General features: G+C 35.3%; 2 protein-coding genes across 2 annotated transcripts in view; one reads left to right on the forward strand and one right to left on the reverse strand.

The window, feature by feature from the left end:
• Nucleotides 1–1,397: 1,397 nt before the first annotated feature.
• Nucleotides 1,398–2,933, forward strand: LOC136036540 (tigger transposable element-derived protein 1-like). Its single transcript, XM_065718844.1, has one exon. It carries the CDS (start codon nt 1,398–1,400, stop codon nt 2,931–2,933), a length of 1,536 nt encoding a protein of 511 aa, XP_065574916.1.
• A 1,585-nt stretch (nt 2,934–4,518) lies between these two features.
• Nucleotides 4,519–26,313, reverse strand: part of LOC136036541 (SCY1-like protein 2) — a 116,366-nt gene continuing 94,571 nt past the window's right edge. Inside the window, exons 7-8 of the mRNA XM_065718846.1 lie at nt 10,986–11,116; nt 4,519–4,678 (exon numbers count right to left, since the gene is read on the reverse strand). Of these exons, the coding sequence (XP_065574918.1) occupies nt 4,519–4,678; nt 10,986–11,116 (291 nt within the window). The remainder of the gene's footprint in view (nt 4,679–10,985; nt 11,117–26,313) is intronic.

Consider the following 26,313-nt stretch of genomic DNA (forward strand, 5'->3'; position numbering starts at 1 on the left):
TTTTTTGAAATAACTTTTTGGATTTTTTTTCTTTTAATTAATCAAGAAAAAGACTTGTGAAACAAATTTAAGTCACAAAATCAATACTGAATTTTCATCATAAAGATAAGTTATATAAAATTCAATCCTATATTCTTGTTCTTGAAGATTGCGTAATACTTTGAAATAAAGGAAAACTTCTGATTTAGACGGTTTTAAGCTACCAAACAAAATATACTTTTATTACATTCAGTGTTTTAAACGTAATAGATATTGGTACACTTTCCAGAAAATTAACATAACTATTTTATTAATCGTCTTAACAGTGTTTATACAAACCTTAGGTGACTATTCAAACGCATTTTAGTATTTACATTTACAAAGCTTTCGATATTGAGGTAAATAATATTATCTTCTAGGAAATAGGATCTTTGGGTCTTTCTTGGATTAGCACAAACAAGCGAAGGATTTTTTCTTCAAATTGATTCTACAGAATGAAACACATCGGCGGTACTGGTCTTTCTTGTGCCCAGGGGAAAATCTTGATTATTACCACCCCTGGTCTCCCACAAAATATTCAAGCCAAATTTCAGCAAAATTTTTATTTATTAACCAAGATATTTTCACTTTATTTAATTAATTAATAATTTATTTTCTAATTTCAATAATTTTATTGTTATCAATTATTTTAATATTTAATGGTACTTACATGTCATTCCGACCACAGTCAAGAAGTGAATTTAGGTTAATCATAATGAAATATAATGAAAATCTGATTAAAATAGAATAATTTAGTAACAAAATTATGGAAGCTACAACAGAGAATTATGGAAAGCAGGCCGCCGAGAACATATTATATTATATACCTAACCAAATCTAGGGGAGAGTCGGGTAAGACGGACCGGGGGGCAAGACGGACCTTTTGTCATTGCTCGACTTGAGCGTCACCTTTTTATCACTTGTAGAGCTAGAAACAACGGCCATCTAGTGGCAAGTTTCGGAGCGAAGTCTGAGAGTTGAAGCCAATCTTGTCTTCGAGAAAAATATTTTTATTTGTTTTCACATTCTCGAAACCGGCTTTTGAGGTAAATGTTTTTCTTTTCTGGTGTTTCTAATGTTCTGTTTTATACTGTGGTAATTTTTCTTACAAATATGGAGGTCTAGGAGAGTGTGTGAGACATTAATTTTTTTCATTGCAGCGCCATCTTATGTTATAATTTTTAACTATTCCGAAAAAGCAGGTTTAGGGTAAGATGGACCACAGAGACAGCGGGTAAGACGGACCGGTCCGTCTTGCCCCCTATCATCTGGGATCTTTTTCGAAGTTATTATTTTTTACGTATTTTGTGAATATTGTGTTGCATTTATTGTTCCCGCATGTCAATTAGAAATATATTAAGCTGTCTCTCTTTTGCAGAATGGGAAAGTATACCAGGAAAACCACCCGCGGTCTCCACGACCAGGACTTACTGAGAGCAGCTGCTATGCGAGTTAAATCTGGTTCGTCGCTTCGCAAAGTTTCGAAAGAGGTTGGTTTGCCACGAAGCACAGTGCGAAGAGCAGTTGCAAAACTCGACGCAGCAGAAGATCCCCAATCAGTGGAGTTGGCAACTACCTTCAACTTTAAAAGTGTGTTCTCAGCAAACAAAGAGATACTTCTGAAGGACTATATGATCACGGCACAGCACATGCATCATGGACTTACGAAAAAGGAAGCAGGTCAGCTTGCATATGAATATGCCCAGGCCAAAGGGAAGAATATGCCGAAGAACTGGACTGAAAATAAGTGTGCAGGAAAAGACTGGATGAATAGCTTTATGAGTCGTGTTGGGCTTTCCCTAAGGTCCTCCGAAACGACAAGCCTTGCCAGAGCCACCAGCTTCAACAGGACGAATGGCAGCGAATTCTTCAATAATTTAGAAGAGCTGCTTATAAAGCCCAAGTATCCGCCCAATAGAATATATAATCTTGACGAGACTGGAGTAACCACCGTTCAGAAGACACCAAAGGTGGTTGCAGAAAAGGGATCAAAGCAAGTTGGACGCATTACTTCGGCTGAGCGAGGGACGCTGGTAACAGTCGTAGGGTGTATCAACGCAGCTGGCCAGTCGATAGCCCCTTTCTTTGTCTTTCCACGAGTGAACTGGCTTCAAAATTTTCTCAATGGCACGCCCCCTGGAAGCACAGGAAAATGCCAGCCGTCTGGATGGATGACAGCCGAAATCTTCCCGGATATGATACGCCATCTGATCTCCCAAACCAGTTGCTCGCCCACAAATCGACTTCTGCTGATTATGGATAACCATGATTCGCACGTCTCATTGAGCGTGGTTAATCTTTGCAGAGAAAACGGCATTGACGTCTTAACGCTTCCGCCACATTGCAGTCACAAGCTGCAGCCTCTTGATGTTGCTGTTTATGGGCCATTCAAGCGATACTACAATGAAGCAGCTAACTCGTGGATGATTTCGAACCCAAACAGGAGGATTACCATTTATGAAATCGGAATATTCGTTGGAATCGCTTTTCCAAGAGCCTTCGTCATGGAAAACGTACTAAGCGGGTTCCAAAAAACAGGAATATACCCTTTCAATAGGAACGTTTTCCAAGATCACGACTTTCTCAGCGCCTTTGTGACAGACCGACCAGCACCAGAGACGTCTCCCATGACAGGCCAGTCTGCATTTCCATCAACCAGCCCTGGCGACGAGACCTTGAATAACGACGTGCTGCCAACTACCAGTAGCTCAGTGATTTCTGCGACTATGCCAGTGACTCCAGAGTCGGTTCGTCCTCACCCTAAGGCGAGTTTCTATGCAAGAGACGGAAAAACGTCTAGGAAAAGAGCAAAGTCCAAAATTCTGACGAACACACCTGAAAAAAACGGACTGGAAGAAGAATTTGAGTTGAAAAGAAAAAAAATCAGAAAAGAAAGCTCAAAGAAAACGGCCTGAAAAGAGAAACCTCTCCAAACAGCCTAGGAACGGGGAAGACAGCTTCGATGAACATATCGCGCTGGATGATGAAAGTGATGACAGATTGCATTTGGATGGGTCAGAGGAGGAGGAGTTTCTTGATGGAACCGAACCAAAAAGTGGGGATTTCTTGGTTGTGAAAGTGCCGACCAAGAAGAGCTTCAGGAATTATGTTGGAGTTGTGTGTGATTGTGAATCTGATGGTTTCCAAGTTCAGTTTTGGAAGCGATTAGCTCCATCGAGCAAATTCACGGCAACTGAAGAGATGAGCTTCGTGCGAAAAGAAGAGGTCATCATGTAGCTGCCAAAACCGACCCCTTTGGGCAGAACGACGAGACAGTCGGCTCAGTTCGTTGTTCACGTAGATTTGGCCTCGTACAGTGTTTAAATATAGTTATTTGCTAACTTTTTACTTTTTTACTTACTACTAGTATTTTAAGTGTTCGAAATAAAATTGTTTAGAGATAATCAATCTTTTTGAGCAATTGGGTCCGTCTTGCCCAAAGGGCTGGTCCGTCTTATCCTATGGGGTGGGCAAGATGGACCTTTTGACCAACTTCAGTTTTTTTATCTGGGCCCGGAAATACGGCTGATTTATGTGTGAAGAAGGTTTCTTTACGTAACTCAATGTTTTGGGGACAAGTTAGACACCTTTCGTCAGTCGTTGCTTGTTTCCAACCTCTTCCGCAGACGAAAAACCAAAATGGGGTCCGTCTTACCCGACTCTCCCCTATATATTGAAAATTTAATTAAAATCTATCTGCACAGTCGCTTATCTCACTCAAGCTAATCTATTTGCCTCCGAATGCAGAAAGAGAAACCGGTTTTTCTCAGATCAAGAACTTCATTGTGGTCGCGATAACGTAAGTATGGTTTTAATTATTACTTTTGAATTATTTTCCATTTTAGTTTATTTTCTTAATTAATTAATAATGTATTAATTGTTTCTATTTATTAACTGTGCCAATAAAAATAAATTTCAAAAATTCAAAATGATTATGACCGTTAGATTATGTATTTGAAAAATTGCGCCCCTAAAAATTCTGTGCCAGGGCAAGTGTTCCCTCTGCCTCCTAAAACTGCCTCTGATGGAAGTAGCTGGTTAGCACAGTAATATATCAACTATGTCAGAATAAATACGAATCCACATGCACATATATGCTAAGTTAGTTTTTTTTTTTGGGGGGGGGGGAGGGGGGAAGCTTAGACTGCACATTGATATATTTTTCTGCATGGGCTGCAGTGCCACATTTCCCTGTAAGAAAAAAAAGCAACAGATTAAGACCTTGGCTAAGAAAAGGCCTTGGCTTGGAAAGAAAATTCAAGGATCGTTAAGAAAATCTAAAAAAAAGAGAGCATATTTTTTTCATATTTGAATTAGAGTTTCTAATCACTGTTTTTTTTTCAGAAACCGTATATTTTCCTACAATATCAGAAAAAGACTAGCCTACAGCTGTTTAGTTTCCTGAAGGGTGCTGCCCATTTCATGGTGAGTAATTCGATCCAACATGTAGCTTCTAATTTTTCCACAAAAATGCAGCTATATTTTAAGGGAGATATGAACTTATAGCAGAGTAGCAAGGACATAAGAACAAATATCCTTTACCTTTGGAACTAAAATGAAAACATCACAAAGTGTGGAGCGAAAGAATTGTGCTTTTTGACCTGGGTCTTTCATTGGTAGAAGATCAAGGTACTGAAGAGCTCCAACGGCTGGATCGGCACTGTAAAAAAAATAATTGCAAATAAAAAGAAAGCACATTTTATTGATAAGAGTGTTTTTTTTTTTAGTTTACAAATGCTCAGTCATTTTCACAATTGTTATTTTGATTTATTTTCATTTTTTAACTTTTATTTGACTTCTTACGGTCAAAAATGTCAAAAGCGATTTTAAGCCCAGGCAGCATGGAGGCCTGACCTTGGCCTTATGGATTCACTATTTCAAGAAAAAAAAAAATGTTGAAACTAATTATGTAGTGACCAATTTGTTTAGCTATTACACACAAAAAACACACACACACACAAAATAAAGCATACAAACAAAAAACAAGAAACTGGAAACCCATTTTTAGTCAACGATTTGGCCTTGGAAATGTCTACATGTTAATCTGTCAAATACTAATCAGATTTGCTTCATCATCATACCCCTTTGTTTCAACGTTATGTTTGAAATAACTATAAGCCTGTATGACTTTCCTATTCTCCTGCTATCAATTATAGAGGGATAGAGGTGAATTGATCCCTCGTAGGCGGAATAACATTTGATCATTCTTGGTATTGCTCAGAGTTAACATTTCAAAATAATTTAAAATAATTACTGCTTAAATATATTGTTTACTGCAAGATTATAAATAAAAATAATGATTTTTATTAATTTGTGAATAAACATCATTAATTAGAGTCTTCAATAAAAAATAATAGTAAAACTGTTAGAACTTCGTATATTTCTGGTAAGCTCGTACTATTACATATATGATACTGCTTTTCGTATTAAAAAAATATATTTGTAGGATTAAAGAAGACTAGCGCTTTACTGAAAACAAAAAGCCAAGGATAAAAATAAGACAATCTAATAAAAACGATTTCAAAATCTTTTAGAATCTTTTTTCTATAAAAGATTTGTAACTTTTTATAGAAAAGATACATCTTTTCTATAAAAAGTTTGTTGAAAAAAGATATTTTCTATAAACTTAGATCAATATGGTATTATTACCATATTGATCTAATATATATATGGTATTATTCCATATATATATATGGTATTATTCCAGCTTTGGTGATGAGATTGTTTTCCAACAGTTAGTGGTAGTGAAGAGTAACCCCTGGCTCCCACTGCAGCGTCAATTCCCGACACGATTTTTTTCTGGCGGAACAGAAGTAAGACAGAATCGGATGGAGGTTGACAAAGAAACGCAGAATTTTTCGTCGCTGCGACAAACTCTGGAACAGCCAAACAGCCAAAATTGGCTTTTCAATCAGCTCCATGACTTTTGGTTATTATTTATTTTTTTTTTTAATCAGAACAATGTCTGCGATTTGTCGTATGAGTTGAAATTATTCAACGCATCCGACATTGCAGCACAAAGGATGGTTTTGCGTCCTTTGTCGCACGATTTGTGTCATTTGTTGCATGTCGCAGGATTTTGCGCGAAATCGCAGCAGTGGGAACCAGGGGTGAGTGAGGATTTAGTTGGCCGAATAGTAACCAAAGCTAAAGTAAAAAAATCAACAATTGGTCCGTCAAAAGTATTGGCTTTTTATGCTTATGTCAAATATAAAAACTCCATTAAGTTTAATGTTACCAATCAAATGCAATTAGCATGAGAAAATTGGCCCGATTTTAGAAAGAGGGATGGAAATTATTTCCATAGACCAATAAATTCCGACTTGTCAAGCAAAGGATGATAATCTTCAAAATATATGTGGCTCAAATACACCTACGGAAAGTCTACTTTCTTCAAGCCAGGGTGGTACCATGAAGAATCACCCTATCTCGTCCATTATAGTCTTTTTGAGCAATAGCTTTCAGAGGAGCCATTAAACGTCACTCTAAAACGCTCTGATAGGCCACTAGCCATAGCTTTTCCACTTGAGACATGGTACCAAAAGTGCCGTTTTTAGTGCAATTCGGAACTTGCCCTAATTATCCTAACGATGGTTTTCGACCATTCTTATTCCGATGGTGCACATTTTATTTCGATCTAACACCATTTCAAAGGTATTCCAGGTCTTTTTTAAATCACCATAATTCTTTTTTGCAATAAAGTTTTACTTTAAAGATTAACCGAAGCAATAGTTACTATGCCTGATTTAGTGTCGGATGACTTTTTTTCACTGTGCAGTTTTTTTTTAACCGTGTTTTTCAACTTTTTGTTACAATGGGCTGTGGTTTACTCTTTACTAAACTCCAGCTACTACTACAACCATGGAAATATGGAATTTGGTATTTTCTGCCAGAGGATGAACACGGATGTGTGTTTATTTGTTTGTTTGGTGTTTTGCTGTTGTTTTTTTCATGGGTGATTGTATCGAATCAGTGGTTCTAGGAAATCAGGAGAGGGCTCGTTCACACGGAAATTAAAAGTTCTAGGGTCCCTCTTCCGTAACCAAAAGCATTGGTGGGCAACTAACTCCCCTCCAACGCCCCTTTTTCCTCAAACACATGAGAGAAAAATTTTGAATTAGCCATCTGGTTTAGCATAGTTGATAGGACCCTCTGGGGATTATATTGTACACCACATCCCCTGGGGAAAGGGTTGTAAGTTATGCAGTTTGCCCATTGCTTACACAGACTATTTGTTATTAGAAAATATGAAAAATTTTTTTGGAAGGGATATTTTTCTTGGGGGAGGGATTTTCAAGGGGAGGATTTTCCATGAGAGGAAGTTTTCCAGCAGGAATTTTTTTATGGAGGAGGTAGGCTATATTCTGGGATGAAGTTTTTTTCAACTAAACGTAAGAAGCGGCATTAAAGCATATAACAAACAGATATCATTCTGTACATGGAGTAGGGGGGCTTCCACCTCCTCGACCTTAGCGCTTCACATGAAAGTTTAGCGTTTTGACAAAATTCTTCAAGAAAGACTGCTCAAACACATCGGTCGTTGTGCTTGAATGAAAAGTATTTTAAAAGAACTTTAAGACTTTAGCGTAAGGAGTGAGGTTCGAGGAAGAAGCAGCCCCCCTCATATACGAAATTATTTTTCTTCATTTAAATTTTTGATTTTACTCCTTACTTTCAGTTGAAAAAATGCGGGTTGTTTCATTCTATTTTCAACAAGCGCTTCAACTATCAAGACTAAAATTAGGGTTCGTTCAAAAGAAATGCTCTATGCACGCTTGTTGCAGCACCATTGTTTTACCTGATTTTTTTTTTTTTATTTCGTGTTTCTCTCTTGTGTTTTCTTTTCTTCCCTCGTTGCCACTTCATATTTTTATTTTTTTTTTTGTACATGCGAGCTATAAATAAATAAAAATATATACAGTCCAAAGTATTTTCACTGCACAAAGGTATTGATTCCCCCCCCCCAAAAAAAAAAAAATCAACAGCCAATCAACAGCCTTTCTAAGACTCCTGACTTCATAAACTTCTGAAAGTCCTGAAAGAAAAACAGTACTGTGACACTTACGCGATGATAGTGGCTAGAAAATAGCTATTGTCTCCTTTTAATTCGAGTTGAATTTTATGACTATGAGATTCTCTTGTATGAACGAATGAGTGAATTTATTTCCCCAGCTCAATGTAATACACCATTGTTAGAAAATAATACACCCCAAACAAAGAGCTTAGCTCGTAATATGACGTGCTGAATTTACTGATAAGAGTTTAGCTGGGATCTGCAATGTGTAGAAATACAAACAAGCTACTTAAGTCTGAAAATCTGTTTCCAGCGTCCAGGTCTCAACATTATACAATTTACAAGTTTCTAAATAGTATTTGAAAACAAGGCTTTAAATCACAAACCATATACAAGGTTTAGTTGTAGTTGCGAAGATATAAGTTTTAGTTTTTATTAGGTAATCGCTACAACATTTTTCAGGTCCTTTTCCAGGCTTTCGCTTCGTATTGGATCAGGCCATTTCCAAGGTTATTCTTTCAACTATGGAAATTATTTTTCATGGATGTTTTTCATCAACTCAGTTTGAAAAGTTCTCCCGTGATAATTTAACTTGTATTCACTAAAAAAATCAAAGATATCTTATATATGTCCCCAAACGTTTGGCACGAATAAGGACCCTTTAATTTCTTTTACATTACCGACAGATCTATTTCTTTTCGTGTGGGACAAACTATCAGCCTGGATTAGCCTATAATCCCCTTCTAAATTCACGAAACTATCACCTGTATTAGCTAAACTATGACCTTATAACCACCCTCTAAATTAGGATTGAGCTTTATGCTCCCAATATAACATACAATTTTGCGACAAGCCTTTAGCTGTAGCGTGTACTGAAATAAAAAAATGTTTTTGTCATTGAATTTATTAGTTTGTGACCAACCAACTCACCAAGGCGGAATTATGAAGTTTCTAGAAAAAAAAAACTTTCCTTAAGGCCAAGTGATACTTCAAAATTATCTTGCGACCCACAGGGTCAATTGACCGTCTCAAAGACAAAGGGTCCATTAGCGAATTTTCCCAAGGAACTAGCTATCATAGAAAGCTACGATAAATTATGGTCCTACCGTGAAATTTGACATAGACATAGTACAATTTACTTCCCTTTTGTCGCCGAGTTGGTCAATCAAAGTGAGCGGTACCATAGAGAATTCCCAAGGTTACCACATTATTCATGATAATACCTTTGAACTGATTTTTTGCGTTTTCCAAGCAAGTATGCTTGAAGATTTTTAAGGACTATCCTTTTCTGAACTTTAAAAAGAAAAATTCTGATTTGGTTAATCGAAAAGACAAAATTTACCCTTTCTGATAAAATCTGATAATACGACTAATACTGATTATCTATGTCTCCGGCACAAAACGAGGTAAGTCTACAAGTTATGACAAGGTCTAAATAGTCAATTCTAAACAGTTTGACTATAAAAACAAAAAAAGACTATAATGGACGAGATAGGGTGATTCTTCATGGTACCACCCTGGCTTGAAGAAAGTAGACTTTCCGTAGGTGTATTTGAGCCGCATATATTTTGAAGATTATCATCCTTTGCTTGACAAGTCGGAATTTATTGGTCTATGGAAATAATTTCCATCTGCCATAATATGCTACAACTTTATACTTGTAGAGACTCACCTTCCTTTCAATCTAATTCCAATATTCTAAGAAAAGCAAACTTGTCCTTCTTACCCTCTAAAATAGTAACCTGAACACGGTGTTCCAAAACATGTCTTTTAGACGTCCCCCTGCTGGAGGATTGCTCTTTAATTTGGCACGAAAGGTCGATCTTGGCGCAAGTTTATGATTAGGGTGGACCCCTTTGATAATGAAGATGTTCCTTAAAAGCCCCTACCTTGGCCTACTACAGCAGTGTTAGCTTGAAACCCCTTCTTTTGTTAACAGCATATACTACTGTAGCATTTTGAAAGGAGAATCTGAATTGACCCTTGATATCGTAACAGCTTCCACCTTTAAATAGTTCCCCATGACGCAACTTTATGATTAGGGTGTACCCCATTGATAATGAAGATGTTCCTTAAAAGCCCCTGCCTTGGCCTCCTCCAACAGCGTTAGCTTAAAACCTCTTTTTTGTCAGCAGCACATACTACTGTAGTATTTTGAAAGAAAAATCCGGGTTGACCCTTGATACCATAACAGCTTCCACCTTTAAATACCCTCTCCCAAAAAAAAAACAACCGAGAGATGTCACCTTATTTCTCCAAACCTTAGGCACTTTAATGGCAAATACCCATCATTGAAAAACTATTTTCTCCCTTTTTCATTACTTTTACAACAAATTATCCGTTTTCCAGTTCAGCTTTTATTAAAATGTTCTTACTACACGTTTAAATGATTTCGTTCCCCAGTCCTTTCTAACCATGGAAAGTATATGTTTTCATCCTAAGAGGCCTTTCAAGAGGACTGTTGAATCTTCAAAACAGAATGTATTTACAAAAATGACAAAAAGGGAAATACATAAATTTAGGTTCTGAATTTATCTGATATAGAGGGTGACTGCCTCATAAACCGTTAGCTTAATTGTTAATAATTTATTTACATTGCGCAGATTATGTTTTCGAAACAATAATATTTTCTTTTTCTAATCAGGCAAAAATATAAGGAAAGAAGGAAATATAAGACACGTTTTGTTTTGAAATCGAATTGTTAACCGTGAATATCGTCGGGCTCATGTGTGTTGTTCTGTTGGTCTTCTTCCAGACCTATTAAAGTTAACGGGAGGACTGTATCTTGGAGTCCAGAGGGTAATGACTTAATCACCTCGCTAATTATTCCATTGAACTGAAGACAAAAAACATCAGCAACAAACCCAAATTCTGGTAAGAATTAGTACAAATTAGTCACAAGAAAAGAAGAAACAAAGACAAGACAAATGTGGCCTTAACACCGTATTATTACCTGAAATATTGTATAGCTCCCATGTGTTGTGCCGTTGGTCGTCTTCTAGGATCTATGGAAGTTAGCCGGAGAACAGCATCTTGGAGTCCTAAGGGTACTGGCTTAATCGCGTCCCTTATTATCTCATTAAACTGAAAATAAAAACGTTGTATCTCCTACTCTCATTTTTCTAAGGAAGCTACGAAATATATGACCTGGCTTTCTTAAAATGTGAGTGCGGCATATTGAACTAGTGTCTCCCAAAATATGCTTCCAACCTTTCCTCACGTCATTTTCTTTTTTGCAAACTGTCAGGCTGAAACACGTACAATTGCACGGTATATTTTTGACATTAATTTTTTAGTCAAAATTTACGTTTAAGGTCTTTTCGAAAAAGATATGAAATTTAACTGGTTATTGCTTTGTCACTGAAACCTGTTTCGAGAAAGGAGAGCAACAGGTAATCAATACACGTCGGTCAATTGCCCTACAGGTGAGGATATTTTCTCCATACGACAAAAGTAAAATTAAACAACAAACAATGAGCTATTGACCCTGGAAGAAAACTAGCTACAACATAACCTTTCGAGAAAAATTTAAGCCAATTGTGTGAAGGTGAATGACTCGTGGAATTTAGGTGAAATAGACTCCTTCAGAGGGACCCCTGTAATCTAAACCCACATACTTGTGATGTCCCATAGCAAGAAAAATCTTCTTTTATCATTACCTTTGTTGGTATATAGTTGACAGATTCACTCTTTGTACTAAAAATATAGTTAACATATTTTTATGTTCATAAAAACATATTTATATATAACATATTTATATATATATAACATATTTATATATAACATATTTATATTATGAAAATATAGTTAACATAATAGTTGTATCCATGTGCATAAAGTTGTACGCCAAATTCATGCACAAAGTACGTTGTCAGTCAATTATATGGAGGTGAACGACTAGTGGCATTTTGGTGAAAATTCTCCTTCGGAGGGACCCCTCTAATCTAAACCCACATACTACTAATGTCTCACAGCAAGAAAAAAAACATCTTCTTCTATCATTACCTTTGTTTTGAACAGTAGTTTATCAGAAAAGGAGTATGCTGCTTCAAACTTTCAAACTAGAAATAGACTAAACTATAGACTTTATCTATAAAAAAAAGTAACAAGAATAACACCATGATAGAGTAGCTGTTTGCTTTCTTGGTGAAAGCAGAACTTATTTTTTTCTCTTTTTGTCAACATTTAAGTACTCCAGGGTAACACTTGGAAGAAAAATTGCTCCTCAACCCGATGACCAAATGTTTTGCTTTGTGGTACAGACTGCAAAGCCTAATACAATTTGCTATCCCTAATGATTTTATATTCATTTTCTTATGAGCTTTGTTTATTAAAGATAGGATTTTCTTCTCTATCCTAGACTATCAGTTTATTTATCATTTTGTCAGTCCCATCTATTTCAGCCACACGCATCTGCAAGGTGTAGGTCATTAAACCCCAGCCCCTCAATACATTGCGAGTTTTACAGTTTTGCATATATTTGTCGTATTTTCTAAATCAAATATGTCGGCAATTTATTTTGGGGAGAGAGGGGAGTGTCTAAGCTCAAAAACGGCATTTTAGGGCCTTATTCTCAACTTCTTACGAGACTGCAAAGCCTAATATAGTTTGCTATCCTTAAGGCTTGCTTGTGTTCATCCTTAAATCATATCTTGTTCTAGGGTTATTTCTAAACCTTTTTTTGTTCCAATCAGTTCTTTGCAATCTAGATGCAAATTTTCTCTTTGTTCCCTAAAGCATACGATTGCTAGAACTCAAGAGACAAAATAAGAGACAAGTTTGTTCCAGTGTGACTGATTACAAACATATGAATTCTACAAAAGAGGAGTTCCATCCCCTTTTCAGCTATTCAACTACAAAGAGGATTATCTAATTAAATTAAGTTTTGGGCAAAATATCGTCCCGATCAGATCACAAGGTATATATATTTAATACGCTTCTTATATTTATTTTCTTATGAGCTTTGTTTATTATAGATAAGATTTTCTTCTCTATCCTAGACTATCAGTTTATTCATCATTTTGTCAGTCCCATCTCTTTCAGTCACACGCATCCACAAGGTGTCGGTCATTAAACCCCAGCCCCTCGATATATTGGAATTTTTACAGTTTTAAATATATTTGTCATATTTTCTACATGAAATTTGTCAACAATTTATTTTGGGGAGAGAGGGGAGTGCCTAAGCCCGAAAACAGCATTTTAGGTCCTTATTCCCAACTTCTTACGAGACTGCAAAGCCTAATGTAATTTGCTATCCTTAATGCTTGTTTATGTTCATCCGTAAATCAGATATTGTTCTAGGGTTATTTCTAAACCTTTATTTTTGTGTTTCAATCAGCTCTTTGCAATCTAGATGCAGGAGTTTCATCCCCTTTTCATGGGGGATTCAACATTAAAGCGAATTATTGAATTAAATTAAGTTTTGGACAAAATATCATCCTAATCAGATCATAAGGTGTATATCTAATAAGCTTCTTGTATTTATTTTCTTATGAGCCATACTTATTAAAGATAGGACTTTCTTCTCTATCCTAGACTATCAGTTTTTTTTATTGTTTTGCCAACCCCATCTCTTTCAGCCGTACGCATCCACAAGGTGTCGGTTATAAAGCCCCAACCCCTCGACACATGGCAATTTTTACAGTTTTACCTTTATTTGTCGTATTTTCTATATCAAATGTGTCAGCAATTTCATATTGGGACAGAAAGGAGCGCCTAAAACTCAAAAAGAGCCTTTTAGGCCCTCATTTTCAACTTGTTATGAAAGGTTTATCAGACTGATACGTAGGGTCGGAGTTCAGAGGAGTAAACCCAAACCTCCCCTCGTTTTGGGGAATCTATTTGAACAAAGCGTGCAATACGATGCTGAGGACTGATGGCTCCTTTAATAATATAACTTATATTATTTATATAGTTCCGTAATGAAGTAACCATCCGGTCTGTTAAATGGCTGAGTCCCTGCAATAGTCGCGCCAGTCAATTCAAAAGCGAGTAATATCCGTTTTTCCTTCATTTTAATGTCACACTTGTAATAAAGAAGCTGAAATAAAAAGAATTGAAATAAAATAATTGTAAATAAAAAGATTGTAAAAGAAAGATTGGAAAAGAAATAAAAAGAATTGAAAAGATTGAAATAAAAAGAAGTTATTTACACAAAAGATGGATCAAAACTGATCTGTTCCCAGTTATTTTCCACTAAGGCTGTGTCTTGATTTTTTTGGCAAATTCATCTCACAGATTGGGCTGTTTAAAGCGTCAGTCTGTTCTAGTTCGCAAAAGCTATGCCTCAAAGCTTTTCTCTGATTGGTTAATAATAAACTTTATGCTTAAAAACTGAAAAATGTTGTATACATTACAAGCTTGATACATAATTGGCACTGCAAGCGTGCTAAATTTTGGCTTTGTCTTCAAATGCAAGTCCATCAAATGGGAGCACAGTCTAGCCCACTTTTTATATGTAGTAGAACTTTGGTTCGATTCTGGATGGAACAAATTCTTTTTATTTTGTTAATATTCCACTCTTGCCCAAGGAAACAACGGAAACAGCGGGAAGTGGCAGGGAAAGGTAAAATGTTGGGTTTGGATGGAGACTAGGATGAGATAGCTGTTGGTGGAGTATCAAGAATCGCTAAGAGCCAGTTTGCAGCTTTTGAATTGAAAATTGTTCAATTTTCAAAGAAAAAATATGGACCGATTAATCAGAGTAAAATTTAAGGTATACTCTTTTGAAATTAGACAAGATGAAAGCTTTAAGGTTTTCTATTTTTCAGTTCAATCTGCTAAATTTAAAAAGACATAGCATTCATAGGTGATAGTAGGAAACGAACTAGATCTACATTGTATGGGCAACGTGAGGTGTTGTGGCAACCTTTGTTTGGCTTTGCCGAGTGAAGTGTTGCGAGAGCAACACTTTGGTTTGGTTTCCTCGCTTAGATTAAACGCTGAAGTTGTAAATCTGTAAGGATCTTAAAATAAATACTAGGTATACCAACTGGAAAAAGTTGAAAACTCCTCATTGTAAATAGCAAAAATTGCAAGCCCCTCATCGCCTAAGATGTTTTTGGCTTAACAGCCGATTATTACTTACAAGTCCCCTACATGTCTTACCACTGGAACCAAACTGATCTTACCATCAAATACACTGGAAACAAATAATAGGCACACCAATTAGCAAAAGCTGCGAATGCCTCATTGCCGAGGATGATTATGATCCAAATTCCGACTGTTGCTTAAAACGCCCCTATATGTCTCACAATTTGTATCGGCCTATTTTTGTTTTCAGTGTGTACCTTACTACCGAAGTTGTCAAACCCTTTAAACTTTCAAACTGGTATATCTCATGAAGGAATTTTTCTACCAAAAAATGGACAACATATAATTTGATCAACACATCAAGAGCTATCGAGTGCCGTCGAAAAAAATCTATCTGTCTTAGTTCAAAAGTTGACTTTTTTGTCTTAGGCAAAGTTTCTAACGTCATCACTTAGAAAAGAGTAAAGGATAAGCTCTAATTTCTTTAATAATGAGAGAACTTTTAAAGTTTAACAGGTACATCTTACACCATTTCTCTACTGCAATCCCGAGTGCGAAAAATTGAATGATCAACTCAGCTGAAATCTCAACCAGAAATAGGTAGAAACAATAGATTTTTGGCCCCGGGCAAGAGTCCTACGAAGCTGTCCAAAATACAAAGTCATACTCATCAATCCAGCTTAAGGTCCACACTTCGGTAAAAACTGCAGAGGTTAAACCCTTACCACTTCCTAGGAATAAGCTGAAATCGGGGTGCTAGGAAAAAAAAAAACACGACAAAACCAAAGTGTTGCTCTCGGAGCACAATTAGAGTTTATGCAAGCTTTACAAACCAAAATCTTGCCATTTCCGATTCAAGTTTCTGTAGTACAATTTGAAGGTAGAATCAAGGAAAAATATTTATCATTTCTAAATCTTGGCTTTTTACCGACTTGTGTGACCATAGCGTGCCTTGGGTATGAGAGACTTGTCCTAGCTGGCTATATTTTTGGGTTATAAAATGTTTTTCTGGGAAGTGTTTGCAAAATTTTAGCCTATAGAGCTGGGAGTTTAAGGGGGTAGTAGATATTGTGTTATTCTTTTTAATCTTTTTAAAGATCTTTTTAAATGACAGATTTTACTCAAAATAAACATGTAAAAAACTGAACCAACAGCTGCTTATTTTATTTGGTTGTAGCGACATCTTTTTAAAATGACAAGCAAATTCACACTTAACATTCATACTCGTAATAATTAATACTTTATGTTTAAGGGCTGGATATGTTTTTATTAAATACTAAATTAAAAAGATAATCTTTTTCTAACCCTATGAAGTGAATATAATTTATATTAAAATGTGAACATCTTTTTAGTTTTTACAAATAGCCCCCCCCCCCAAGATCAACAATATGAAAGATGTTGTGAAAAGTAAACAATTAATATCCAAGCATCGATCGGGTTTATTGAGACGATAATTTCTGATAGCATCAAGAGATTGAATGTTGCATTCGATCCATAGATTCTTGGACCTTCCTAACTTGCTAACTTCCTAACATCCTAACTTGGACCTTCAGTGGAAAGTAAAGTGTGATATGAAAACTAAAAATGTTAGTTTTTACATATCAAAATGAGTTACAAACCGAACGTTCCTAGTTACGCAATAACAATGCTCAATATATAGGCAATCAGGTTATGCAGATTATAATAAAAGTTTAGATTTTTTTTAGCCAAACAGGTCAAAAAGGGCTGTAGATGCCATGAAAAATTAATAACAAATTTCCAAAGAACTATTGGAATTGTCAAAATATACAAATAGTTACTTATCAACAAAAAAAAGGGAATAAGAGAAACAATATAGATGGGAGTCATAGCTCATCTTTCTTTGTCTTTGACTCCTTAACCACTTTTAATTGTGACTTCGACATGCATTTCGACTTCGAGTGGTGTGGAAAAAGCTCTTTTTCATAGCCTAAATGCACATAATGGCTTTTGATTGAGATCAACAACCCCCTCAACATTTCTCTGACCTTTCAATTTAATACCCTTACCATTCCTGAGATATTGCAGACATGTAATTTTCCCAATCTGGATGCATATAGCGTCTTTTGTTTTAGTTCAACATCTTCCTCAATATTCCCTGACAATTTTGATTGAATGCCCTTAGCTGTTTCTTAGAAGTGTCATCTTAATACTCTCAGACCTCCCTGAAATAATGCAAATATACTATTTTAAGAAACTCGATCGACATGATTTAAGTCCTTATCATTTCTACATTCCATAATATAATGCGGATATGGTGTATTGACGGCCCGGGCATACATTGTGTCTTGATTTAAATCAACATCTTCCTGAGTATTCTCTGAAAGTTTCTACTTAACACCTTTAGCCGCATCTTAAATGTTGCAAGTGTGTACTTATGAGAACCCAGATGAATATGATATCTTTTGATTTAGTTCAATATTCCTCTCATCATATCCATCTACCCTTAGTAATTTCTGGGATACTGCAGATACATCTTTTTGACAACCGAGATACACATAGCCCTATTGACAACCTACAGGTTGTGTCATTTGATTTAGTTTATCAACCCCATCAATAATTCACGGAATTTTGAATGTATTACTTTCAGCCATTTTGAATATTCTATATAAATATTGGTGTCTAGATGGATTGTTGATCTTTTCGATGGGCATGGTGTCTTTTGAACTATTTTAACATCCCCCTTTATGTTCCCTCGAAGTTTCAACTTGATACCTCATCCATTTTGATACTTCCCAAATATATCCTTTTGACGTCCTGGATGCACTTAGTGCTATTTTGACCAGTTCGGTGCTCTCCAAAAGTTTCAACTTAATACCATTGGTAGTTCCTTAAATATTTACAATATGCCATTCTAATAATGTGAAGTCACATGCTGTCTTTGATTTAGTTCAACATCCCCTTAATACTCCCTGAAAGTTTCAACACAATACCCTTTGCCATTCCAGAGACACTGAAGATACGCCCTTTAGACAAACAGGACGCACATAAGATGTCTAATTCAAATTGTATTGGAGTTTGCAGAAAGTTTTACAAGCTCAATGGTGGCATCAACATGCTATTTAAAAACAACAAGCATAAAACCACGACTAATCTACTTCGGGTGTGTATATTGCCCTAATGTTTTTATATGATTAATAAATTAAGTGTTTATTAAAATTTTGTACAGATTGGGGAATGTTTAAGCTTAAGCCACTGACTCCTCAGCCGCGAAGGTTATATAAACTCCAGAACTTTTAAACACTTATTAGATATCATTTGTTACTACTATATTGCAATCTTTAACAAATTCATTCTGGATTTTGAAAATTAGGGCTAAAACAATAGTATGACCATAGTCTATTTAAGCAAAATAGCAACTGGTTTTGAGCCCATAGAAACCATGAGGTGTTGTCACCACGCAGGTGTTTGCTGCATAATATAGACTGTTTTCTTCAAGATGCGGGGGTCTGTAACGTAATAGGGATTGTTTTCTTTTCGGTGCAGGTATTTGTTACGTATTATGGAGTTACATGTTACGTAACAGGGTATGTTTACCCACATTAAGGATAACGCAATCTTGCGTGACTTGTTAGAGCTCAAGGCCCCTGGAGAACCCCTTGGAACTGAGGATAACATAGTCTCGCGTGACTTGTTAGAGCTCAGGGTTCACTACTCAAGTGGGCAGCATCCGGCTCTAACTCAGGATGGCTCTAACGTGGGTGTTACAGTGGCACACATATGGATGTTATGCATTGGCAGCACAAACGAGAGTGTTACGTAATGATGGCGCACACGTGGGTATTATAGAATGCTTCGAGAGACGTTTTCTTTCCTCAAGGTGTTTTTTCCTCGTGGCAATTTTTTCTTCAAGACTTTTTTTTCTTCAAGATATTTATTCTTTAAAACTCTTTTGTTCTTTAAGATATTTTCTTCGAGATGTATTCCTCAGGGAACCTTTATAATCCTCCGTCAAATATTTTTGTCTACTCTAGGAATAGAATATAAGACCGAAATTTCCCCAATGGAACGGTGCCTAACACAAATGGACCAATATGCAATTGACGTTCTTATGATTCAAAAAATACTTACGAGTGGAAAAGATTCGATAAAACTATGAAACGCTTGTTTCTAATCTATTATCCCCGAGAGTGCCCTAAATCCAACATTTTTATTGTTTATTGATCTATTAGACACACCTGCTGGTTACTAGGGACTCAGAGCTGGTTGCTATTACGCTTAAATAGATTATGGCCATGCTACTGAAAACTCCAAATCCTGAAATTTCACAACGTATATTCTTTTTCCGCCACCATCTCTCTTTTTGTAGCTATTCATTGAGGAAACACGCCAATCTATTTTTTTTTTTTAACACTGAAAGTTTATTTTCAATAAGCTTAAAAAGCAATCTCAAAATAAATCGGTTTATCTTAATTTGGATGTTTTCTGTTTTTGTCAGTACTCTCACCAACTATTGTTGAGAAAGCTTTATTCTCCTTTCTGAATTGCCCCTCTCCTTCTATTAACAGTTGAACCATAGTTTCTTTGTTTAAGATGGAATATCTTTCTCCTAAGCATATTTTGCAGGTCATATTTCTGATCCCATCTCGGAGAATTATTGACTTAAAGCGAAAATATTGGTGGTAGAAAAATGAAACTTTGTTGAGTCGCTAGCTATAAGGTAGAATTTACTCACTAGGCCTTCCATCGCCGGACCTAAGAAAGCGACCACCGAAGTGGAATGCAGATTTATTCGTCTAGAATACAAACTGCGTTTTTGTTATCACAAGGGTTATATACGATATAAGTCAGGTTGCCCTCATTATTGTGACTTTAAGAATTATGATGAACCATCGAATTGAAACTACATTATCTTTTATTCGGATGTACTTTACACGCGCAAAATGTTGATATAATTCCGGAGTGAAGAAATGGAAACCTGTAAAGTGATTTTCGATTTAATGTCTCATCTCAAAGAAACAGGTTGCAATTTTTGCACACACGAATATTCTAAGGCTCGCAACGTATACCTATTTAGGGTTGGCTATCCCAACTCCTAAAATTACAAAATTATGAACATAAATGGCACTTTACATCAAGTCCCAAGCCTTTTAGGTTCTTCAACCCGTTTTTGGAAAATTTCTAGCATATCCAAAGTATTTCACTAGACATCACCGCATTACGACGAGTTGAATCGGTTATTCATCTCATTGAGAGGTTTAACGAATCTAACAGTTTTTGATAAGGAACTGAAAGAAAATGTGAAGAGCTTTTCAATTTATCGGACTTCCCATCAATATCGACATGTGCGAGTTCCTAACGTTCAACATGGCAAAAAGTGACAGTATTACCCTTGGTAATCATGCAGTTCCTGTTGTGTCACATTTGAATTTTCTTGGTATAAAGATTGCAAAAACGATGCGGCAACCAGGCAAAGGGGTATAAAGCTAACCCTTTAAAAATAGTATCGTTTCTTTTCAATTCTGAACATTGTTTTTTGTTGTAGAAAATGGGGATCCCCCACCCCCAAATTTTTTTATTTCTTTCTGATGGAAGGGCTCATTGGGAATTCTCTGCAAAGCTAACCCAATGAGGTGAATATCATTTATATTCAATTATGAACATCGTTTTTAGTCTGTACAAAGGAGTATCCCCACAATACCCTTTTTTATATCATACAATTAGAAGCGCAGATTGGAAATTTTCTGTTAACCCTATGAGACGAATATCGCTTATGTTCAACTCAGAATCGCTTTTAGTTTGTAAAATCAGGAATCCCCCGTCCCTCAGACCAAAAAGGTTATAGATGTTGCGAAAAGTCAAGAATTAATATTCAAGAATCAATTGGAGTTACGAAGATGAAACTTTTCGATATTGTTCAGAGGGCGAATTTTGAATTAAATCCATAATTTTTCTTTAATTGGACCTTCAGAGGAGAGTATAAGAGCGCTTGGAGTTTTCGAGATGAAACGTTGGGGGACCAAGGGGAATCAATTTCGAATCCTTGGATTTTCAGTTAAAAATAATAAGCAATATTTAAACCTAAAGGGTGCATAAATACAGTCTCCGAAGTTAGCTGTTGAGGCAAATCTTATTTGTTTCCAATTCTGAACATTTCCAGTTTTTCTCTCCAAAATTGCCTCCCCCCCCCAAAAAAAAAAAGTTTTTTAAACAAGATTTTTGGAATTGAAAATTTTTAATTTGTATGTAAAACTATAAGTTTTATGAAATTTTTATCTTTTTACTTCATGACTTGGAAAAAAATTGCTCAACCATTACGTAGTTGATACCTCCAATTTGATTGAACTTACCAAGATGAAACTGTCTGAGATTACTAAAAGCGTAAATGTTCAATTAAATTCATAGATTTTTTGAGTTTAGACATCCACTTGAAAGTAATGAGCAATATCAAAATTTAAAATAAGCACTTTAATATCTCGAAAGATGTTACAAACTGAACATGTATAACGATGTGATAAGATAGACCAGTATACAATTTCGCAGATTCTGACGGAAAACTTTCACATTAGATTGTAATGAGCCAAACAAGGATATATTCATTAAGAGCTAGACGTAATTGATACCTCTAGTTTGAATGTATTTATCCAGATGAAATTTTCTGATGGTGAATGATGGTAAAATTAAGATGGTGAATAATGAAGTAAATCTAAAGATTTTATTTTTGAAATTTGCTTGAAAGTAAAGAGCTATATCAGAACTTAAATTGTATAGACCATCTTCATAGCCGTCTCTTTAGCACATCAAACTTGTTAATCACAATTTGAGATATACGAGATGACACATCTGTCATAGTAAAATGATTTAAGTACAATCGTAGGGCATCTTATGTGAATATATGCAGTCTATTTCATTTAACTAGCTAGATTGACACAATCTTAGATTACACATCCATACTTGAAAATATTCATAGTCATTATTTTAGCCACAGCCCCCCCCCATTGTACTTCCTGGCATAAGCTCCATGAAAAGCAGATCAGCACCGCCAGTAGGGATTCTAAAATCCAATGCCGTGATCTTCTTTTTTTACTTATGAATATCGTCACAAGCACATCTCAATGACAAGCAATAACATGTTAAATAAAAGAATAGAATCATTTAACACCAAAGTTAAATACGCTTCAATGAAGATATTTTGATAAAAGTGTCACAGTTCATATAATTGACTTACCAATAAAGTGAACATACCACACGATCCCTTTTTCTATGTTCTTTAGGATTGTGATAATTGCTTCTATTGCAAATTCAAATTTAAGCACTTTTTGAGCTCTTAAAAATGACGAATTTTTAATTAAAGTATGAGTTATCGGTCGTTTTCGACAAAATAATACTACGTTCTCTCAGCGCCGTTTTCTCGGTCGTTTTCGACAAAATATTACTACATTTTCTCAGTGCCAAAATTATTTATAGTTAGTTAGACTAGGTTAGGCTAGGTCAAAAAGTGCTTAAATTTGAATATGCGATAGAAGCGATTATAATATTCGTAAAGAGCATAAAAAAGGCATCGAGTGGTATGTTCACTTTATTGATAAGTCAATTATATGAACTGTGATAAATTTACCGATATTTTTTTTTCAAATAGATTTAGAAGAATTATGCTGAGGTTAACGCACTTGACCACTAACATTTGTCTACCATTCAGAACGGCACATCTAAAATCATACAAATCAAAGATAAATAAGAATGAATTTTCGACGATAATTAATTAAGGAGAAAACCGATTCAAATGTAAGACATGTAATGAGGGGTTTTTACGGAGTTCAAACTATACACGTAGAAGTTCATGCTGGAAAAAAACCGTATTAAGAGGTGTACTAGAGCATTTTTTCAAATTTCTAATTTATACAACCATTTGAGACTTCTTACTAGAGAAAAGCCAAATATCTGCAATATATGCAGTAGAGCATTTCTTCCTTATCGTTAAAGATTATCCAAGCATATGAAGCGTCATGCAGAAACCTCTAATACCGTAAATAATCAACAGGACCGAGTATAGACCGAAACTTTACCCTATAAATACATTTTTAAAGTTGATTTTACGAGTGTAGAGGTATATTAATATTTTTACTATGATGTTAAAATATATTTTTTTCCTATTTTTCTTTGTTTTTTAGTGTAGTTAGAATTACTACTTATTTACAGCGTAAAAAGTTGTTTTGATGAAACTTATGGCTTAAAAACTTGAACCAAAACATGAAAAGTCAGAAACACGTAAAAAAAACCTTAAAACGTCAGAAACACCCAAAAAAGGTTTTAAAAAGTCCAAATCACAAGAATGTTCAAAAAGTTGGAAACACGAAGAGAATTTTTAAAAGTCAGGAACAAGTAGACAGAAACTTGAAAATGTTGTAAATACGCGAAAAGAATTTTCAAAAAGTCAGAAATATGCAAACATAATTTTCATAACTCAAAACTTTTTGGTCTGAATGATTTGAACATTATAGTTATAAGTACTTGGTTGAAGGGGGCCGTAAAACCTAAACCTTCTTGAAACTTGTAGTCAGTGGGCCAAAGGGAACCATTGTAAAAAGGCGGGTTCCCAAAAAAGAGTCAGTCCCCAAAATAAGATAAGAAAAAATTAAATTGCTTTTCCAAACAATTAGTAAATTACGTTTGCAAGCTCTTGATCCAAGGGGAAGCTGATGCCCAAAAAATTAAGTTAAAGGCCCCAGCTAAACCCTTGTCTTCTTAATCAGCTTGAAACTTATATTTCAAAGTCCTTGGAAACCCAATAAACCAAAAAAAAAGTTATTTCATCTCGATGTAGGACTTGACAAATGACCAAGAAACTTTTCCTTTTTTAAAGTTTGAATCTTTTAACCGTAAGTTACAGTCCCCAGACAAAGAGCTTGTTGGGGGCATGGGACCTTCCAAAATGGGAAATCAAATTACGTCAATTTTCTTATATTGTTTTAAAATTTATGTGTATAAGGTTTTTTTGCCAAAAAGATAACGAAAAAAGTTTTGCCTTTAAATTGGGTCTGAAAAAGCGTATAGCGTATTTCTTTTTTTTAGTTTACCTTGGTTATTCACTTTTGTTTTTGTTTGCCTAAAGTTAAATTTATCATATAACTTTATTTATTCTATTTTTAAAACATATTTTTCAGTTATTATAAAACATATTATTCAGTTAAATGGCCAAAAAGATAACGAAAAAAAGGTTTTGCCTTTAAATTGGGTCTGAAAAAGCGTATAGCTCTTCTGTTTTAGAACAGTTTTCAGAGACACAAGTCCCTTTTCCAAGGAGACCATAAAGCAAACAAATAAGATGGGGCATAGGGCTCCTGAATTAAACCAACAAACATTAAAAGAACAATCAATACTCTACCCTTTCAATGGTTTAAGGGGGGCATATAACTTCCTTGTATGTGTGGTAATTTCTTTTTTTTTAGTTTAACTTGGTTATTCACTTTTATTTATGTTTGCCTAAGGTTAAATTTATCATATAACTTTATTTCTTCTATTTTTAAAACATATTTTTCAGTTATTCCGTAAAAACTACCCGGCTATAATATCTGTTGTGCTCATAATCTTATTTATGATTAAATAAAAAAAAACAAGTTTTTTTTTAACTGAAAGTAAGGAGCGACATTAAAACTTAAAACGAACAGAAATTACTTTGTATATGAAAGGGGCTGCTTCCTCATCAACGTCCCGCTCTTTACGCTAAAGTTTGACTCTTTCTCTCAACTCCTCTCTTTAAAACAGTAAAAAGTAAACTTAAGTAAAGTTTTAAGTAAACTTAAAACGAACAGAAATCACTTCGTATATGAAAGGAGATGCTTCCTCATCAACGCCCCGCTCTTTACGCTGAAGTTTGACTCTTTCTCTCAACTCTTCTTTTTAAAACAGTAAGAAACTTTAGCGTAAAGAGCGGGGCGTTGATGAGGAAGCATCTCCTTTCATATACGAAGTAATTTCTGTTCGTTTTAAGTTTTAATGTCGCTCCTTACTTTCAGCTAAAAAATTAGTTTTTTTATTTAATCTTTTAAATAATGCTAGAAAATCCTGCACTCCCTTCATGGAAATTTTCTCCCCACATGACAAATTCCTCGATGAAAAGTTCCTCCAACATATCCCCCTCTTCTCAACCCCTCCCCCAACCAAAAAATCTCCCTGGAAACGTCTGTACACTTCCCAATAACCATTTCTATATGTAAGCACTGGTCAAAGTTTGTAACTTGTCCCTCCCACGGGGACTGTAGGGGAGTAAGTCGTTCCCAAAGACATAGTTATAAGGTTTTTCGAATACGCTGAATAAAATGGCTATCTGAGAATTTTGATCTGTTAACTTTGGGAAAATAATTAGCGTGGGAGGCGCCCTACGTGCCCTCCAATTTTTTTGATCACTTAAAAAGGGCACTAGAACTTTTCATTTCCGTTGGAATGAGCCCTCTCGAAACATTCTAGGCCCACTGGGTCGATACGGTCGCCCTTGGAAAAAAAAAACAAAAAAAAACAAACAAACAAACAAATAAACACGCATCCGTGATCTGCCTTCTGGCAAAAAATACAAAATTCCACATTTTTGTAGATAGGAGCTTGAAACTTCTACAACAGGGTTCTCTGATACGCTGAATTTGATGGTATGATTTTTGTTAAGATTGTATGACGTTTAGGGGGTGTTTCACCCTATTTTCAAAATGAGGCTAATTTTCTCAGGCTCATAAATTTTGATGGGTAAATCTAATCTTGATGAAACATATATATTTAAAATACGATTCTTTTGATGTAACTATTGGTATAAAAATTCCATTTTTTAGAGTTAATAAAAATACTCTCCGGTTCAGGGTGCTAGAATAGGTTTTAAAATAGATGTTTAGAAGACTTAGTCACTAAGGCTAGGAGTAAGTGAAGATGAATAGGTGACGCTAGGTAACGAAAAGGAATCAATCTAGGTAACGAATCAGCCTTAAAATGCGATTCTTTTGATGTAGCTATTGGTATCAAAATTCTATTTTTCAGAGTTTTGGTTACTATTGAGCCGGGTCGCTCTTTACTACAGTTCGTTACCACGAACTGTTTGATTAAAAAAAAAAAAAAAAACAAGCATGCTATTCTTCCTTTACATTATGGATAAATTGTCTCAAAATTTAAATATTGAGTTTTTAGTCCAAAAATAAACAGTAGCGCCTAAAATGCAACGTTTTAACCCCTTCCTCATGTCAAATACCATCTACTTTCCAAAAAGACTTTATTCCAGATTCTTACCTGGCTAACCTCAATTTATTTGG

Source organism: Artemia franciscana, chromosome 15 (assembly GCF_032884065.1).
Source record: "Artemia franciscana chromosome 15, ASM3288406v1, whole genome shotgun sequence".
Taxonomy (NCBI): domain Eukaryota; kingdom Metazoa; phylum Arthropoda; class Branchiopoda; order Anostraca; family Artemiidae; genus Artemia; species Artemia franciscana.